Source organism: Pyxicephalus adspersus, chromosome 8, assembly GCF_032062135.1.
Source record: "Pyxicephalus adspersus chromosome 8, UCB_Pads_2.0, whole genome shotgun sequence".
NCBI lineage: Eukaryota > Metazoa > Chordata > Amphibia > Anura > Pyxicephalidae > Pyxicephalus > Pyxicephalus adspersus.
In genome coordinates, this window is record NC_092865.1 from 58,391,539 (window position 1) to 58,411,826 (window position 20,288).

The 20,288-nt window shown below is 38.1% G+C and overlaps 1 protein-coding gene and 1 long non-coding RNA gene across 4 annotated transcripts in view; one reads left to right on the plus strand and one right to left on the minus strand.

Moving 5' to 3' along the window:
* The window catches only part of PRICKLE2 (prickle planar cell polarity protein 2), a 183,961-nt gene extending 177,704 nt beyond the window's left edge, over window positions 1-6,257 (plus strand). For all 3 annotated transcript variants that reach the window (XM_072420811.1, XM_072420812.1, XM_072420813.1), the window contains one exon: window positions 304-6,257. In XM_072420811.1, coding sequence (XP_072276912.1) covers window positions 304-1,163 — 860 coding nt within the window. In that variant the 3' untranslated portion in view covers window positions 1,164-6,257. The remainder of the gene's footprint in view (window positions 1-303) is intronic.
* LOC140337216 (uncharacterized) overlaps window positions 1-9,969 on the minus strand; it is a 43,009-nt gene extending 33,040 nt beyond the window's left edge. Inside the window, exon 1 of the long non-coding RNA XR_011922004.1 lies at window positions 9,610-9,969. This is a non-coding gene — a long non-coding RNA (uncharacterized lncRNA). The remainder of the gene's footprint in view (window positions 1-9,609) is intronic.
* Window positions 9,970-20,288: the final 10,319 nt, after the last annotated feature.

The following is a 20,288-nucleotide window of genomic DNA, read 5'->3' on the forward strand; positions in this document are numbered from 1 at the left end:
TGGGAGGTGGCCGAAATAAAAGAAAATATACTTTTTTAATATTCCCCATAAACATAAGCATTTATAATGTTCTCATAAAACTTGAATGTATCTTTACAGCTGGTTTTATGTAAATGTTCAATGTGTTTTGTGAACAGAGATTATGTTGTAACATCTGGTTTATAAATAGATAAACAATAAGCAAGCAGCATGAACGTCTGGTGTCAGTTTCAACCATGCACAATTATATGTGCTCTGTATTAATTTTGTCAGAATTCATTAAACTCTGAAATAACTGTACTTATTTATTTTCTTTTTTTTTAGGCGCTTCCATGGATGGGGGTCCTAAACGTCAAGAACATCTGTCTCGCTTTTCAATGCCAGATCTAAGCAAAGATTCTGGGATGAATGTTTCAGAGAAAATGAGCAACATGGGAACATTGAACTCTTCTTCTCAGTTCCGTAGCGTGGAGTCTGTACGCAGTCTTCTCTCTGCACAGCAGTACCAAGATATGGCTCGTGATCTAGGTAAGCCTACGAAGTACAGGGACCTTCCACCACAATTAAGAATGCATCAGTCATTTCAGTTTGATGACGGTGTGAATGACATATCTGCCCAGGGAAGTGTTAAAATGACCCCAATGAGTGAAAGGACAAGGAGGAGGACCCAGTCAAGAGAAAATGAACAGCAATATCGTCGTCATCATCAAAGAAGGTCAAGGCGTTCTCGTTCGGACAATGCTCTTCATCTGGCCACTGAACAGTGCAGTAAAATGAAAGAAAAACCACTCTTGAGAGCCCGGGAGGACTATGAACGTTTTATGCAACAAAGAGGAGGACGAGATCAGATGGATCAAGTCCTCAGAAGAGAAATGTACAACCGATATCAAAGAACTGCCTCTGATTTGGCGTTACAAAACCACCTCTGTGATAGGTGGGGCCAACACATGAACGAATATGATTGGTGTTCTACCTGTTCCTCTTCTTCAGAGTCAGACAATGAAGGATATTTCCTAGGAGAACCAATTCCACAACCAACCCGCCTGAGATATGTAACTAGTGATGATCTTATGCATCAGTATGGTCAGTGTTCTGGTGGAATACCCAAGTCTTCCACTTTGGGTGGCCGAGGACAATTACATAGCAGGAAAAGGAGAAAGAGCAAAAATTGTATTATTTCCTAGTGTTTGCTCCTAAGATCTAAGCATTACTATGTAAATTAATTCATCCCTGTGGATCAGTCTATATTTTAATCATTGTTGTTTTATATCAAAAAAAGATGACCTTGTACATCCTCCCTGTCATAACCGTTTTGCGACTTAAGACTGAATTACAGTATTTGGTATATAATAGCCTTGATGGTTGATATAGTGAATTTTGGGTTTAAATGCACATTTCACTTTATTTCTTCAATAGTTCAGTCCGCCAAAAATACTGCCTTGCTTTGGTCTAACTAGAGATCATGCTCTAGTATTGAATGTATGCCGTACCCAAACGTACAGTATGCTGCTTGACCCCATCGCCGTACCAATAGTACTACATTTTCCAATTATTTTTTTCCCTCCTCTTTGTTTGTTTTTTGTTTTTGGCACACATTTTTTTTTCAAGTATTTTTAATTCTCAGATAATGCTAACATTTTAAGTTATTTTATGCACTCCTTGTAAATGGAATGTAAATGAAAGTTCTCATAAACTATTTTTGTATTTTGTAATATCAAATGAGTCTATACGTTTTAGAATAATATGGATATAATGGACCTGCATGCTGAACTCACAAATGTCTCGTTGGTTTGAATTCCCAAACTGCTGTTCTTTTTTTTTTCTTCCAAACTGTGTAATTTATACCTTAAGGATGTGTGGTTATAGCCAACAAATTCAGCGGTTAAGCAATAGTACAGATGTCAGAATATATATACGCCATCCGGAAAGAGTATTTTTTTGTTTGTTTGGCAAATAGGATTTATGAAGTATAGCACCTTACCGAAATTATTTTTTTCCTTTAAGTTTTATATATAGCTATATATATATATATATATTAATGCATATGCACAATTTGATCTTTAGGCAAAGTAACTTAACTAAGTTACAATTTTATTTACCAAAATTCGTGCTCATTCTTACTCCGATGCAGGATGCAGTTTTACCGTCTACATACGCCTATTTATGGCAAAACTTTTATTATGTTCAAGTTTCCGAGTTATGTATTAGACTGATAAGGCCAGAAAATGTGAAGAACAACTCATTTGCTGTGAGCTTGGAAAAATCATGAATTTACAGTCATAGTTTGTGATTTTATCCTAAAATGACTGTTAGTATAATGCCAGAATGACTAATGATATAGGAGCTGCGACAATATTAAAACGTTGCACCCTTACTTCAGTTTGCAACACTAACTCAGAATAAACAGGGTAATCTGTCTGCATAGCTCATTTTGTAAAACAAAACCAAAATAGTTTGTGGCAGGCAATAATAGAAAGTTCAGTTCAAAGTTCAAACAATTTCATCTCAGGAGCTCACTAGATACCCAGCACTCCAATTCCCAAGTACTGTATACACGAATATGAAACAAGATCCTAGGACTTTCTGCATTGCAGAAATACCTCACTTACTGAAGTGTTAACACCATGCTTATATGTGACACAAGTGCTGTTCATCTATATTAACAACTGAATCTCTTGATACTAAGCTAAATAGTCCAAAGCCACACAGGAGAGGAAACTGTTTTTACACTTGAGATGGGTCTGACTTGGTGGTTACCATTTAATCAGAATTACACGGTAGAGGAAGTTGTACCTGAAGACCTGCAGTGAAAGTATCTCCTTGCTTCTAACAGTAGGAAGCAAGATAGCCACCTCCATACAGAAATTATGTGGAATAAAGCATGACAATTTAATATTAGGAAGAAAATCAGATGAAGGTATCCTACAGGCTATATTGCTAAATGGACACAGCATCCACAGTATAGGTCCTGTTTGAAAAAAATGGAAAGCACTGCAAGGAACCTAGGATCTTGTTACATATCTATCACTAACTTCTCTCCATGGACTGCTGTGTCTTTCTGCAGCCGTTCCCCTTTTCCTAGGTCATTGCCTGGACAATGGGATTTTAGTGGATTAACAATATTTGGGGAGCCTGCAAACAGGGTAAATCTGTACAAATTAACGTGACACATGTCTCTGGCCATAGTTGTAACTTTTATTAAAGGAAGTTCACTTAGTAAAATTTTTATATTTTGCCCACACAACTTTTTAAAAAATTTTTAGATTTATATGTAAGCCAAAGTTGTCTTTACAGGAAACCTTTACTCCTTGTTACTGAAATTGTAATCAGTATTGCGACTGATAAAACAGTCTGGGTTTCCTGGAATACTAAAATATGATGTCAATATTTCCCTTCTCTAATTTCCTGGGCTTCCCATAGATCTTTGTATGTGTGAAGTCTCTTTATACCTAAGGCATGTTCCTCCATGCACACTGATATTATTTAGAGATGGGGGCTTCCTATACAATTTACACATGGAATGCATGGATCACAAACTATTGGTAATCTTGACCAGATATAAAAAAGCAAAACTCCAACTAAAAACATTGCATTTGTGATGTAGATAAAATGGGGAAGAATTTCCAACAGATATTTATGTATATATATGTGTCCTTGTAGGGAAAAAGTAGAAGTTTAATCAATAGGGACACAACAATGAAAGCATATCCAAGATTCTGGCCCTTCCCCATTCAATACAAAAAAGTACACAGCAATTGTTTGCATTCCATTCTTACGTTACCTGAGAAGGGACTGGGAACTACTACAGTATCAACTTTTTTTATATTTGCACCATCAGGACCGTCCCATCATAACTGTGAGTGGTTCTGGACTACATTGAGTGAAAAGATATGCTCTATCCGTTGATGACTTATCAGTGCCCTCAGCCACCTGGTCCTACTGGCTTTGTTATATTTTCTTCCCACCACAGGTTCTCATGATAAAAGAAAAAACAGCCTTCAAAAGAAGACTTCCAAAACGTACATCTTTGGTTGACAGGGAGTGCTCATTTCCTCCAGTTAATTCAGTTGCTTGGCCACCCACAGTATGCAGCGAGGGTCTCAGCCATCTGACAACCCAAATTGTGCTGGAGGCATAACTCCTCGAATGGAAAGAAACTTTTTTCTCATGTGAAAGAGTCATTGAAATGAAATTGGGTTATGGTATATTTTATTTAATACATCATAATCTAGGGTCCTCTTTAGTAGCCCTGCTTGGCCATGTTTCTTAAGTTCTAAAGGCGATTTTCTATCCACAATTTTACCTGCCCTCACTGAATTCTTTAATGGGATATCTGATTGGTTGCTATAGGTTTACTTTCATTAAATTTGTGAAGAATTACCAAAAATGTATTTAAAAGTATCTTTCTATAAATTTCCATTCATTTAATTGAGGTGTTGGCAACAAGATGGCAACACATAGGCCAGCGTGGCTGTCATGAACCCCTTTGAAATAACTTTCAGGTCTTTACAGAACCTTGGATTATGGTGGTGGTCAGTCGGATGAATGCATCCTATGTTGCTGGCCAGTGGGAAGAATGTTACCCCTACATATAACCACAAAGTTAATTGGTGCCAGTTAAACTGAGCTAGGAAGCACAAATTGCTTATTGTTCAAAGAACCCCTAGCAATCTTCATGGAACCACTGTTATAATCTGTCAGGCCAATTCAGTCTTTTATGTCCAACAGCAACTATAAATATTACTATACTGACCCCATGCGTGGGACAAACAGCTTTCATGGAGGTCCAAGACCTTTAAAGACATACACCTGTTGGCCAGACTGATCTCATTTTTTTACAATGTCATTACCAAGTCTTAAATTTCACCTCCACTGCAGTTATACATGAAAAAATGTATAAAGACTGAGCGAGAGGAAGGGAGGGCGAGAGAGAACAAAATAAAGAGAGAAAAAGAGAGGAAAAGATATAGACAATTCAGAATAGTTGTAGCATGTGTAAACAAAGACACATTCAATGTGCAAATTCTACTATAAACAACTCCTCCAGTGCTCAGAAATAGTAATTGTCAGGTGACCATGACCAGGTATACGATGTGCACCTCTCTGGAATTAAAATGTATCTCAAAAAATGTATCACATATATTTAAAGAGCCAGTCCAAACCCAAATTCAGTTGTTAGTGCTTTCTAGATGCAATTTTTTTCTATTCTGCAGTTATGTAACACAGATCTTGTCCCTTTCTCAGCCGGTGATTGGACAGGGAAACAAAAAGCAGCAGGCTGATGAGCTTTCTTACCTTGTGCTTTCTTCCTATGAACATGCTTTCTGGTAGCACGAGTGTCAAAATATAACTGATTGGCTTTTTTGTGCTGTTTCTTGCACTCCTAGGGGAACAAAACAGGCCAATGTATGAATGCAGATCTGCCTAAAATTAAACCTAAGTGTTCAACCCAGAACTTTTTTCAAGTTGGTCAGGAAGAATTTGTAGGCGGTTTGCAGCCCCTAAAATTTGACCCAACTAATCAGTAACCACCGCAAAACAGCTGGGGGATAATGAAAAATGCTAGGTGGTGCACCCAGCTCAAAGTGGATAGGGAGAACACAGCTTTGAACTGATGCCAGCACGTTGGATCTTCACCAGATATGCTGCCTTCATAAATCCTCCCATTGACACGAGGTTTCTTATTATTATCCAGTATAACAGATATAACTTACAATTTGTAAATTTCCAAACTCCACAGCTAATCCCCTTTTTTCTGCCCCCAAGTGACCATTATGCATACACCATCCCGCACCTTACAAAACCAAGAAAGTCCCACAAAGACTGTTCAGTGTTTTTAATAAACTTTGCTGAGCCCAAAACACCAAGGATTTCATGGCATTTCTGTACAGTTGTTTTACAATGTTGACTTTTCAAATACGTGTTTTAAAAAAAAGCTGAAATTGCAAATGGTGCTTTTGTTTTATCTGCATCAGACTTGTGAATTGTTCTTTGCTCTGTGACTTGAGATATTTTATCTGCTTTCATTGACTGTAAGTATGGAAAGAATGGATCATTGCTGCTTTACACCTGTGATTTTTTCCCATCTCCTCCCCTTTTCAAGGGTTGGAGTTGAAATAGGGAACAAGCATCGGAAGTAGTTTGTGCATAGTTGTACTGGACATGCCTTTTGCTTTTCTATGCTTTGAACTGCATATCTTGTGCTTTCTGCAAGGTGTTCAACATCATTTGCTGTTCAGAATTAAATATTAAAACATATTCATTGTCCTGGATAAAAATCGATGTGTGCTGTGTGAATTTATTTTAAATGTAGTCATTTATTAAGTTTAAAACAAAGTTTTTGTCTTACAAATCCACCATTAGGCATTGAGTAGAATTTGGTACGGTGAAGCATAAATGGATCTCATCTCTTTGTATTCATATATATATATTATATTAATATATACATTATATATACCCTTGGCATATCCATCTGCCATGAGGAGGAACACAGTTCTTCTATTTAAACTCTCTATGGAAAGAGCATTCTTGATTATTTGATTTAGCTTCTGGGTAAAGAGGGTGCACACCTACCAGTTGATGAAACACATCTATTTAGGGCAAAGCAACAGGTTTACTTTAATTCCTAGCAGCATAAACGCACCCCTCCATCACTCCCCATTGCTCTTTTAAGCATTGGGACCTAAAGAGAAGACTCTTCTAGGTATGGATAAGCATGTGACCAACTCTATTAAGACGGTGCTAGGCCAATCAGTGCTGTCACATGAGTCCATCACTCTCCTATCACTCACAACATAAAGAAGGTAAAGACTCACCAGTTTGTCCCTTTGGAGATATAAATTGAAGCCTAACCCTAGGCAAATATGTTGGTTTTCCCCACAGGTAAAATTAGCAACTTTTTGTGAACTGGTGGCCAAAACTGAATTACACATTCAAGATGAAGTTTAACTAATCAATGATATAAAGGAAAAAGTATGTCCCATCATTATGGCTTGCTTCTTCATAAAAGAAAATATTATGCCAGCTCTTGAGGTGTGATCTACAGTAAATGTGATTATTTCTAATATAAGTTCCAAAATAAAACCAACTATCTCCCTCCACACACGCACATAAACACTCCTATATTTCCTGCAGCACTAAACAGTATCAACAGTATGATAATAATCTATAAAACACCAGAAAATGCACCCCTTCATGAACTACGAAACCATCTTTGCCATATAAAAATATAAATCATTAATTTGATTTTCAGAATGTGATGTTCAAGTCAGTTTTCTCTAATCCTAGAGACCGATTTCACAAAGTCTAACTCTACAAAGTGAAAAGTGGACCATTTGTGCTAGTGGGTATAAACCAAGTCCCCACTACTTTCCTTTTTTTGGGTGCTGGAATGCACAATGAGAGTGTTTTAGCCCTGGCACCCCACTGCTGCTCTATAATTGCCTGGCTGGTGCCCCAACGGTGGCAGAAATAGAAGACATGGAACGTCTGATACAGAAGGCCAGCAAACCATGTGTTGGGTACCAGGGCATTATGTTATCAGCATGTTTGGAGAGGGTATGACACATCACAAGAATTTACTAGGGCACCCTGTAAGATTGATAAACTTTACTGGTCGGTGTAACAAGGTATGACCCTTGGATACACACCGGCTAAGAGGGGATAGAAACCATGTATGGCAAAACAATGGCAGGCAATTTCAGAAATGGCGCCCAAAGGTCAGGGCAGGCAGTGAACAGGTATAATTTAAAGGTACGCAAAAGTCAGTAACCAAAGAACCAAAGTAATGAAAGAGTGCAAGAGCTAGCGCTGACGGGAGACTTTTCTTAGCAAATTGCCTAGGTAGTAGGTGTTGGCTTGAGTACAGCTAAAAAAGGAAGTTGATTGACAGGCTAAGCAGAGATTCGCTGTTCAGCTGATATAACAACGAGCAGGTGGGATTCAGTAGGTGGGAATCTCTACCTCCGAGTCCTGTGCAGCAACAAGGCTGGAAACAAACAGAAGCAGAACAAAAACAACAGACCAAGCACACAGGTATAATGTAGTATTTCCCATTAAAAAAAGGAAGTACTTTACTATGCCAGTGTGTTTGGTCCATTGTTTCTGTTTTATAGAACATAAGGGGTTCCCCTCTTTTCCACGGAGCAGCAACACATAGTAGGCTTTCCCTCCCAAAAAAACAGATGCATATATGACATATTCATCATATATATTTTTAAATATTATACTCTTTGGAATAGATGTTCGGTCTAATTAGAATTTGAAAGAGTTATCAGCACTTCTGTTAATTTGAGTGATAGTTCTTCACTACACACATTTTGGTTTCACTGTTTTCATAAGACTAGAAATAGCAGCTGATCGGTAACATACAGTCCCCTGTTTGTCTAACTCTCTACCTTCTTCATCATATAATGAAATTTTAGAATATGTAACAGATTTCTTAATATCTGTCTTTCATAAAGTCATGCCATGGCCCTCATTTCTAATAAAAGAATACAATCTTGTACAGAGTCCCTTATGCCAATAAATATATTTTCTACAACAGGAGGCAAACCTATAGCTCCATAGATGCTCCCTAAATACCCTGACCCTTTATTTAAATATACATATCATATTTGCTCTATGGCATTTCATTGGTACTGATACAGTCATTAAAGCTTCTCTAAAAATTGAGAAAAAATAGAGCTCAGCTGTTTAAGCGCTTGTGGGTGTAAGTCATCTGTTCCAGGTGTTTCCCATTTATTTTGTTTGATTTTTCAGGCTACATAAATATTAAAATAAACCTGTCACAAACATGGGTATTTCAAACTGAGTATACAAGAGAAATTTGCATAAGACAAAATTAATCTCAGCTGTATGACAAAATAATCAATCAATCCAAAGATACAAACAGCAGAGTTTTCTATGCAGATAGCAATTTTCCTGGCCTTCCATTTAAGATGTAGATTTCATGGAAGCTAACATTTGCTATAATAATTTTCTATCATATACAGGTTTACTGTAATGTACTGTGTTATATTTGTATCAATGTCATCCTCATACTGTACATTATCAGCACCATATTGCTTGGTATAGATGAATTTCTAAAAAGCTGTCCTCCTTTTAGATGGCCTGGACTCATTTTCATGATAAGTTCAATTTTTAGGGATTTGCTCATTTTCACTACAATTCTTTTTTTCTTTTTTCCTTTTTTTTTACAGCCTTGTTCTGCTATTTATACAAATGATGAAACTTCACTTTCTGTAAATTACCTTTTCCTATGATTTTTTTTAATTTTGACATCAGTAATTATCCACATTTTTAGTTTTAACATTTTACTTCCTGCACACAGCAATAAATTAGGCAAAAAATCAATTTGAAACATTCCAATCTACGTTGTATTTTTTGCAGACAATATTTCCTCCCCATCTATGTGTTGGAAAGCAGCCGTCTCTAATTTTCTGTTTTTTTTTTTTTTTGTCTTTCCAGTATGTGGTTGTTTATTACAGATTACATAAATGAAATACTATGTTTTTTTTAAGATTGCTGAGCATCAGTTCTAGTTGAGCTTTATGTCACTGAATAGAAGTTATTTATACATCCCCACGCTTTGCTTAGCCAGCAATGATATTTTATTATATTGCAGCTTACCAGTCAAAGGATGAGATGGCCACATATATTTTCAATACTTTTTTCAATCATTTTCACATGGTAATCCTGCCAGTAACACCCTTCCTTTTCAATGACAACATTCACTTTGTTCAATGTATAAGGTATCTATAAAGAGCAGAATCAAAGAATATAGAACATTATCAGATTTGCACTTATCAAACAGATATACCAAAACATTTTTAGCACTTTTAATTATTAGACCACAATTGAGCAAACAAGAAAAGTTCATTGTTGGGTTTACACATTCAAATCTTCCATTGTCCTAAACCTCTACATATAAGGATTTAGATAAAGATTATTTTACATTGGGGTGCCTGTAGAACACTTACATAATTTATTTATGTAGCACCTCTTTATTAATGTCCATTTAAAGAGGGGTATAGGCCCAGGAATTTTCTATACTGTTCCCAACCTTGATTCTCCACCAGCAATGTTGGTTTTCTACCTTCTCTTGCCAGGAAGAAACTCCTTCTTGCCGGAAGCCTATGGGTGAGTATGGGGCTCATTTTAAAACAGTGTCACATTGTGGCCTAGTTTGACCAGGGTCTGGACTGTGGGATTCTGGAGAGGATTCGAGAGAAAGAGGTTCTTAGCAGAGGCCCATTTAACTCTTTTGAGGAGATGTCAGAGAAGGGATTCATATCACATCTTTGTATGACAGGTCCCTGGAAGTGTTTTTGAACCTGGGTGTTTAAATGTAAAAGAATGTTTAGTGATTGATCTTGCTGCCTTGATTTAGACCTATGGACACTCCACAATTACCTATCCCTCTCCTGATGTTGTTTGGCACCTGCTATTCATCTCTATTTAGGGACAATTAAAACATAAGGATCTATATATAACGCAATGAATAAGAAGGAAGAATCTTACAGGTTAGATTTAAGAGAAGCAAGTGATTCTCCACCATGTTGCTGAATGTCAGATACAATACCCCATAAAAAGAGTTAATGGCAGGTAGATGCATAGGTTCTGATTTATGAAAGCTCTCCATGGCTGGAGAGAATACACTTTAATCAGTAAAGCTGGGTGATCCAACAAACCTGGAATAGATCTGGTCCAGGATTCAAAATGTTTGCTAGCAAATAGCAAATGATTTTTAAAAATCTATTCCATGTTTTCTGGATCACCCAGCTTCACTTCTGAAAGTGTTTTCTCTCCAGCATTTGGGAGCTTTAATAAATCAGGCCCATAATATAAATTATTTATATTCTTGACATTCCTTAATTTTATAATTTTTTAACTGCTGTTTGTTAACTTTCTGCTTTTTATTGAATTTATTTTTCAAGTGACCACTTTTCATTCAATGTTTATTTTTAAATCTTTGTGCTTTAATTTTGCATGAATGATACAAACTGCAGCCAATTAAATAGCAATAATTCCCAACAAAGTCAGGTTCATTAATCTCTTGGGCAGCACTGACCTGATCATTCAGGTCCTTGTAAAAATAAGAATATATTAGCATGAATAAGGATGATGTTCTGACGTGGGGAATAAATAAATATGTGCTGGAAGCCAGGAACTGAGACTTAAACTAGATGATGATTGTAAAAAGCAGAGTTTTGTTGCTGCTAAACAATTATTTTTTCTCTGCTTATGAGCACAAAGACACGAGTTTGCATCTTTTAAATGTCATTGTATATAGTAGCTACTCCCATGCTATGCTAAAAAAGCCATAAAAAGCCTCACATTTTGGTTTGTGTTAACATATATTATCTTTTCACATCAGGAATAATCAATGGCCAATGGTGAATCAGTAGAAAAGGAATTAGTTTATTGCATATTACAGTTTAAAGACTGAAGGTCTCCCAAGGACCTCTGCAGGGTCTGTGAACATTTAGGCAAACTCTACAAAGTTCTTACTATTATTTCTGCTGTTCTTACTATTAATTCTGATGTATTTTGGTGGATACAAGTTAACTTTAGTTTCTGTAGGTTTTAAACTTTTTTTTTCGGATAGAGTAGGACCTTTCCCTGGCATTTATTTATTTATTCACTGTCTTTGTCTCACTAGGAATAAACAGTCCTAGGTTCCTTTTACTTGTCAAAGAATTCCTCTTATTTCTTGTTTTGTGATGTCAGCAGGACGGGAAGCAGGAGTTGATCTCATAGCCCAAGGTAGCAATAAAAACCAACAGAGAATATGGAATGCTCCCCAAATCCAAGAAGATGGCTGGACATTTACCGTATATCTAAATCTAAAACTTTCTTTTGGATCATTGTGAACCTTAAAAATCAAATTCAAGCAATCAAAACTTAAACAAAACCCAAGATCAAAGTGTATGCTTGTCCACCCTCCGTAGGGTTTCCACAAAGTGTTAGGTCATCCTTGTAAAAGCTATATATAAGGATCTTCACAAAGCTCCCAGTCCAAATAAATTCTTTATTTATCCAATTAACATACCATCATGTTTTTGGAGGTATGGGGGAAACCAAAATGACTGAATGCAACCCATCCGAACACAGGAAGAACATGCAAACTCCTTGCAGTGTCCTGGCCAGGATTTAGGCTCCCGGTCTAATCTATTTCACAGTCCTTCAGATATAATCAGCCACACATGTATTATAAATCGAATAGACAATCTAAATCTGACTATCCTCAGTGTCTTATCAAATTTCTACATTGTTCTGTTCCATGTATAAAGTACCTAATGAAAAAGACTGCGCAAATCTTTCAGCCAAAGCGAAGATGCTTGAAGAATTCTTAACCTTTCCAAAGCAGAGCAGATCAAAAACTGCAGATTGATGGAGTGCGAGGCTGGAACGACTACCGAAGGAATCTAAAGCATGCCCGCAGCAATGTGTGTACCCTAAAAAAACGTGTCATGGTGGGGACGCCACTGGTCCAATGACCACTTCCAGAAAGTTCAAGGGCTGATGGGATAGGTTTTAAAGCCAGCAAATCATAATCAGATGGCTGGACAGATTTATTGAGGAAGTCAATGCTGGGGAAATAATGAAAACCATATTGACCTGGATAATATTAGATGTTAATATACTTATATGCGCAGCAGAACAAATGCTTAGATTTTCTTGTATCCTGTCCAAGGACATTTAAGCATGTAGGCAGTTTAAACAAAACAGCTGAACAAAGCACACAACATAAAGTTTAACTCTATTCTTTTGACAGGAAAGGAAACCAATCACATTCATAGCGGCACCAAATAATGACTCTTGGATCTGATTGGTTGAGAAAGGCAATGCAGACATTCCATAGGTGAACTCCAGGCAGAAATAAAAGATACAAATTATTTCAGGTATATATTAATAGATCATGAAAGCTGAAGTTTATGCATATACATTTCCTTCTTTGGTTCCTCCCTTTCCCCCCTAATAACATGCTCAATAAATGTTTAAACTAAACATTTTCAATTTCATTAAATACTTTTTTTGGACCCAAAATGTATCCCTGAATCTGTTTTTTTTAATTCAATTCAGGTATATTATAGCTGGTAGGTGGGGTCATCTTAGTTCTGTACATAACTTCAATAAAACATCTCAGTAACCTACCTTCCACCTCTCATGAGCCCTCAACCTGTTTTAGGCACTGGGATTCCCACCCAAACTTGACAAAGGGCTAAAACTTTCCTTATATAAATATACATATATATTTTCATGCTAGGGGTAGAAGATGGATCTTATAAAGTCTTACTGTGAGGTTTATTACCTACCAGTTAATGTGTGAACGAAATGTGGAAACAAAATTCAGTAGAATCCTATAGCTATAAATGTCCTCTAAGTAGATCTTCTTGCACAGTTTTATTTCTGGAAGAAGCCCAAGCCATTATGTAATTTCTCTTACAAGTCACTGTACATTTTTATATTGTCAGGTGCTGTCAGGCATATGCTGTCATTAATCCTACCTTTATGAGAGACCCACATATGTTCTACAGCACAATGAACCAAAACCACAAGTGGTGCCATGAGGGAGGGTAAATTGGATATATTAGAGGAGCTAAAAGCTGTTCATAATGAAGGAAGGCTGTGCTATTTATTGATGATCCTTGGGGCTTATGGGCTGGGTTTTACTGGGATTGTTTAAGACCCCATTTGCACTACAGAAATCTGTTACGGTTTAAAAGTGCAATGATAACCAAAGAAATGCAAAATGACCAAAAAGTCACTTACCAAAAAGTTTACCCTATAGTTAGGACACCCATAGTGATGCCACAATGTAAAGGACAAGGAGGGGTGGAGGTTTCAGCAGCCCCCTAGACACAACACTGCTTTGCCTACTTTATTTAAAAGGAAAAGAGGGTTATGCCTTTCAACATACTTAAAAGTGCAACTCATGCAAAAACAGTAGAGAAGGGTTCAAGTGTAGATTTTTGATGGTGTTTGTGGCCCTTCTGGGCTACAAATTCTGTTCTGGGAACAACTTTTTCACTAATACAGAAAATGAAATCTCCAAGGAACACAATAGTAATACAGAAAGTAATCCAGAGGACACATGCCAGTCAGGGGTATAGTGGGGCAGGCATGCACTGGCACACCGTGCCCTCACTTTTTTCAGGACTCCCGTATAGGCTCTTCCTGTGTGCTCAACATGGATAGCCGTAACTATTACCCCCTTTATTATTTTTTTATTTGTTATTTACTTTACTTTTTTATGACTACACCCCTGGTGCCAACGTTACTTGAAAGGAGGTACCAGGTTTTCTGCTACTTTGCGCCTTTTCAGTGCCCACCAATCTGCTGCTTCAACCATCTTCAAAGTACAGGCTGAACACATGGCACTTCCTCTTCTAAACAAAATTGTTCTTTTTTTATATAGACTTGCCTAAAGTTGATCTACACATACTGCATACATCAGCTTATCTGGATGGAACTGTGAATTATGCAGATTTTATATCTTCGGCAAAATCTTAGTTCCCCCGAATGATTCATCTGCAGCTTCCCCTCCAGCATTAAAGTTTGGCCCCAACGACTTAGCAGGAACATGCTTTTCTTTTTCTGTCAATCCACGAAGGAGCCATAAAGACCTTCAATGTCTCCCAATGTATTTTTATTTTGTAATTACAAGGTCTGATGCTTTAAACATTTTTTCACCGCATGGATGGGTGACCTGGTTACTTCAGATTGAAGGATTATACAATTAAAATGAGTCTTCAGTGACAGCCATTGAAAAAGCAAGGCCGTCATTATAAATCTCAGTTTTTCCTGTACGGTTCCCAGCAGGCTGCTGTGATCGTCATCTGGGTATTAAGAAAAGACTTGGGAGAGGCTTGTGGTGCTTGGAAAGGCTTGAAAAAAATATTTACGCATCCCCTACAATAACGTCTATTCCCTCATGCAGGGGATTTATTGACTTGGAAATGCTTTGTACAAATAAAAAGTGAGGTTTTCTCCAATGTAATAAAATGCTCTGGCCCTTTTTAAATTCAAAGCGGCCTTCAGTTGGTCATTTTTTGTTTTGACCCTATAAGGAACTTCTAAATATGTACTATGATCAATAAACTTGAGTGTGATGTACAGTATGTAGCACATAGGAATTACTAGTGTTGGTCTCACTCAATGCAGGGTTAGATAATAATGTTGGTGTGGTGTAGCGTGCCACTGGGAATGGTGGATGTGGCCAACTAAAAGAATGCAGGTGTCAGGTGCATGTAACATACAGAGTGCAGGTGTCAGGTGCATGTAACATACAGAGTGCAGGTACAGAGTGCAGGTGTCAGGTGCATGTAACATACAGAGTGCAGGTGTCAGGTGCATGTAACATACAGAGTGCAGGTGTCAGGTGCATGTAACATATAGAGTGCAGGGGTCAGGTGCATGAATTATACAGAGTGCAGGGGTCAGGTGCATGTAACATACAGAGTGCAGGGGTCAGGTGCATGTAACATACAGAGTGCAGGGGTCAGGTGCATGTAACGTACAGAGTGCAGGGGTCAGGTGCATGTAACGTACAGAGTGCAGGGGTCAGGTGTATGTAACGTACAAGAGTGCAGGTATATGTAAAGTGCAGAGTGCAGGTGTCAGGTGCATGTAACATACAGGCTCAAGGGGTTAGAAGCATAGAACCCCCTAGGATTTATTTCACCACCACTTCTTTATTTTTGAAAAATAGGAATATGTCTATGCACACACACTTATTCACTTACCCTTCTAGTGGCATGGCTGGCAATTCCTGACTACTAGTGGATTGGGGAGGAGTTTTTTGAAACATAGATCTGATTGGTAATCTCTGATGAATAGAGAAGATGGGAACAGAGCATTGGGGAGCACTGGTAGGCAGTTCTGATTTTGCGCTACTTTATCCTGATGGTGATCATGGTACCACCAGATGTGGTCCACATCCTACTTGTGACACCACTGATGTAATGGCAGACGGTATCACCAAAGACCCTAATATGGGACCCTCCTAAAACACACCTATTCAGTGTGTACCAATTGTAATATTGACAGTGGAAGGGCTTTTAGCTCCTAACTGACCCACACTATAAATTCTCCGCTCCATTCTCCAACCCCTACAACACTGCCTTGTCCGTAATGATGTAGGGGTCTGGATGAAACTACAGCAAGTGTGTAGGTGTAATATGTTTTGATGTGAACTGGCTTCCAGTCTCAGATGTCGACTACACTCTCAGAATTGTTGAATGTTATCAGTATTGGAATGAAAGAAAACCGGGGACCCAGAGCTGCCAGAAAAAAAAATCCATGCCTTCCCTTCTATAACCATTTTACTCCAAACTTTCTTTTGTTTTTTGTTTTTTTAAAGACCAAACAAGGTGGCTTTAGAAGAGATTCATGCCATCAAGGGTATTATAGTATATCCAGATACAATTACAGTTGATTGCCTCAGTATCCCAAAGGACCTAAATCCTAATAAGCCAACATAAGCAAACTTTTAAGGTCAAACACACACCTCCCCATTGCCCAATAAGGCCTATTATGACTCTAAAGGGTCAATATATGTCAAAATGGAATGGGATGGAGTACAAATTTGGGTTTTTTAAAATTTTGAGTTTTTGGGCACAACAAAAATGTGTGCACATAGCTACCTTTTACACAGGCCATGGGCCAGCTATGACAAAGCCATAGCAGATAAACAACGTTCTGGGACCTCTGTACACATAAATCGATATATGCAGTGAAACAGGACTTTAACAGCATATATAAAACTCCTAAAATATTTTATTGGTACATCATATTAAAAAGTAAAGTAGGAGACATTATTTTTGCAGTGTCCCAGAATGGGAACCCCTGTGTCCCTATATTATAATATACAGACATAGATCCACTTTTACATAACAGTATCAAGAGTCAATACTAGTCTCATTTAGTCTTATCCTGAAGAAGTGGTGTTACACCACGAAACGTGTCGATGATACACTGGCACTTCTTGTGAGACTTGCTATAATGTTGCAACTATGTATTTATGTCGATACTTTTATGTAAAAGTGGATCTATGTCTGTATATTGTAATATAGGGACACAGTGGTTCCCATTCTGGGACACTGCAAAAACAATGTCTCCTTCTTTACGTTTGCATTTGATGTACCAATAAAATATTTTAAGAGTTTTTTATATATGCCGTTAAAGTCCAGTTTCTCTGCACATATAGATCTGGTCTATACTTAGAATGTGGCATATGGGCATTTAATGTTCGCCAACCAGTGAACCCTTTATTTATATATACGACCTCTTTAAACATGTCAGATTTTTGCCCAATATGAGTACGACCTTTCCGTTCATCATCTTAATCATCTGACATGCGTTCGTAGCTTAAAACCCAGAACAGACATACTATTAGGCTAAGTTTAGACAGGCAGTTGACAACTGTGTAGTTAACTACTCTGGGTGCTCAATTTCAACCACTATGCACCTAGGAGGGGTAAGAAGGAGGTGTTGATGCATTTATTAGCATTTGCTTGTAAGTGGTTGCAATTTTCTGTCCACAGTCACAAGGATCATGGGTCATCTGCTGTCTGCACAACACATTCACCTGCTCCAAAAGAGTTTCTATTCAAGTCTATGAAAGTGTTTAAGCAGTAGCATGCAATGAGAAGTAATGTGAGTCTTCTAAAAAAGCACACTGACTTCACACATCTGGATTTTAGCCATTCCTATTGTTTTTTATAATATTTCTGGATTTTGGGTGGCTCAGTACTGGTTGAAACCCACTGGTGAACCACAGTGGTACACAATACCCACCTATCTGAACATATCTTTAAGCAACTGTATGTACACAGGCTAGATTAGGGGTTGGCAAAGTTTTATGGCCACTAGGCCATTTATGGGGTGGGCGGGAGCACACTAGGCCAGACCCACCCTAATGGCTCCGCCCACCACCAGAGAACACCCCCTGAAATGAAATCCCTCTCCTCTGTATGCATTGCGAAGGAGGGAGATTTACCTTCAGGGAGCATTCCCTATTTACCGCGGTGGCGGAAGTATCAACGCCAGCAGCGGTGAATAGGGGAGCAGCTGCAAGGGGGCGGCACCAGAGCTCCGGCGACTCCGGCTCCATTAGTTCCTAATGCCCCCTGGCCGATTCGCCTGCAACCCGCGGCTCCGGGGCTGCAGGTTGCCGGGCGGCATTAGGCCGGATCAGCCAGGGGGCGTTAGGCCAGAATGAACTACCGGCTAGGCCGTATCTGGCCTAAAGGCCGGAGTTTGCTCACCCCTGGGCTAAAGGATGGTCAAAGGAGACAAATAACTGTCATCATCTTGTGCGAAAATATAGCATGCGTATGGTGGTCCATTAATGTTTTTTAGTGATCCACCATGCCAGATCAATCAAGCAGGGACAGCTGCTGTCATATCCTATAGAGAAGGACACAGTGGGTTGCCAACCACTGCCCTGTATGTAACATCTGTATGCAGTGTTAATTCTTACTGTTGTTCCCATTGAGAGTAGAACCAACAAATGGTGCACGGGTAAATTTGTTGTGTTCTATGAAGGAACAACAGTGATTGTTAGCGATGTATCGATAAACAATGTTGGACAATAGGACTCGGGCAACAAAAACGTCAATGGTTCATTTTTAGGGAACCGAACAGCCCAGCCACTGAAAACTTCACTCAAACTCAAAATACATTTTGTTTAGACAAAGTCCTCTCCTCATATGTGCCACTGTTTGTACATGTATTTATGCAAATATATCAGCCTTGCTTGTTTTTCCACCATACTAGGCATCTGGAATGAGATTTTCTGACGTTTTCTGCTGTTTTTAAAGAAATCTGATAATTGTGCACGCTTCTTGTCACCTGTATAAACAAATCAACCAAGAGAGCCTGTCCACACCAGCTTGGTGAGACCGTCATGTGTAAATGTTGCTGCATTGCCGTGTCCTCATTATTCCTCCTTTGGAATGTACTTGTTACTATTTTTGAAGCAATTAAATATTCCGCTGATTAACTTCTTTTCAGTGCCACTGGAGCCTGGCTGCTTAAAGTACTATATCTGATTAAATTGGATGTACATGGTCTTAGTTTGCATACAGATAGAACCCTGGATACATACTTTCAAGCTAAAATGTTTCTAAAACCAAAAGGTTCATAAAATTTCGGATAGAATAATAAAAGGTCAGAACCGCCAGCAGGTTTTTATTGCAGTTATGTATCTTTGCTGGGGAGATTTAACCATGTTCATCTAGGTGATATTTGTCACTGTGACTGGAAGTAAGGACCCAAGATGTGTCCCTATAACAAGGGAAATCATCCAATGGGAAAGCTTGTTCCACCAGTGGCGGTCTAATACTAAAACTTTCTTAAGCTGCCAACAGAAAGTAAAATGTTGTAACTGGAAAGTATCTTTTATGATATGAACTAACAGGTATTGTACAGACAGTGCTGTTAAGCTCTATGGATCGGGGAGGGAGGAAGGACGAGCAAAAGGCTCAGCTACCTCCATAGGAAATGACAGTGGTCGTCTCCACTCACTGGCTTAGTGATCCGTTGTGGTAGATTGCTAAATGACATTGGAGTAACACATGATAGATTTTTGCCCTGAGATAATCATGATCACTCTTTTGTTTCTCCATTTTGGGAAATCAGATTGCCAATTTTTAGAGCTAGAATTATAAAAAGTGCAACCAGATTTTATAAGGTGTGATAAGTGCTTTAATCGTCATACATACCTTAAAGTGGTAACCAGAAGCTACATTCACTTTAATGCAGAAACATTTACTAGCCATAACACTTTTTAATAGACTTTATTGCAGCTGCTGATCACAGTTTTTCCATGGCATGCTTTACTTTCAAAGTGATAAATGCCACCTGAATCCATAAAGTGGAGATCAGAATGATCTGTGCTATAAAAAAATGACAAATGGGACATGCACAAGTGGACCTAATTAAACAAGTTGTATTATCTAATATTTATAGTGGAGCAAACGGACAAAAATGGCAATTATTTCAGTACAGATAATGCGATAAGCCTGTATTTGCCCTTATGAATATGCTCTATTGAATATCCATAGCAAACACTTTTTTAATTTATTTTTTTGTACTTTTTTACTGTCTTTGTCTTGCTAGGGAAATTTCCCTATACTTCCTATCTTGAAGAGGCAACAGAAGGTCAGGGAACATAACCAAAAGTGAAGATTTATCCGCTTTAGACAGATGTTATTAGAACGTGTGTCTCTTTTAGCAGATTTCCTCTCACTAATCACTTTGTTGACAACCATACAAGATTTCCTAATCCACTGGCAGGTATA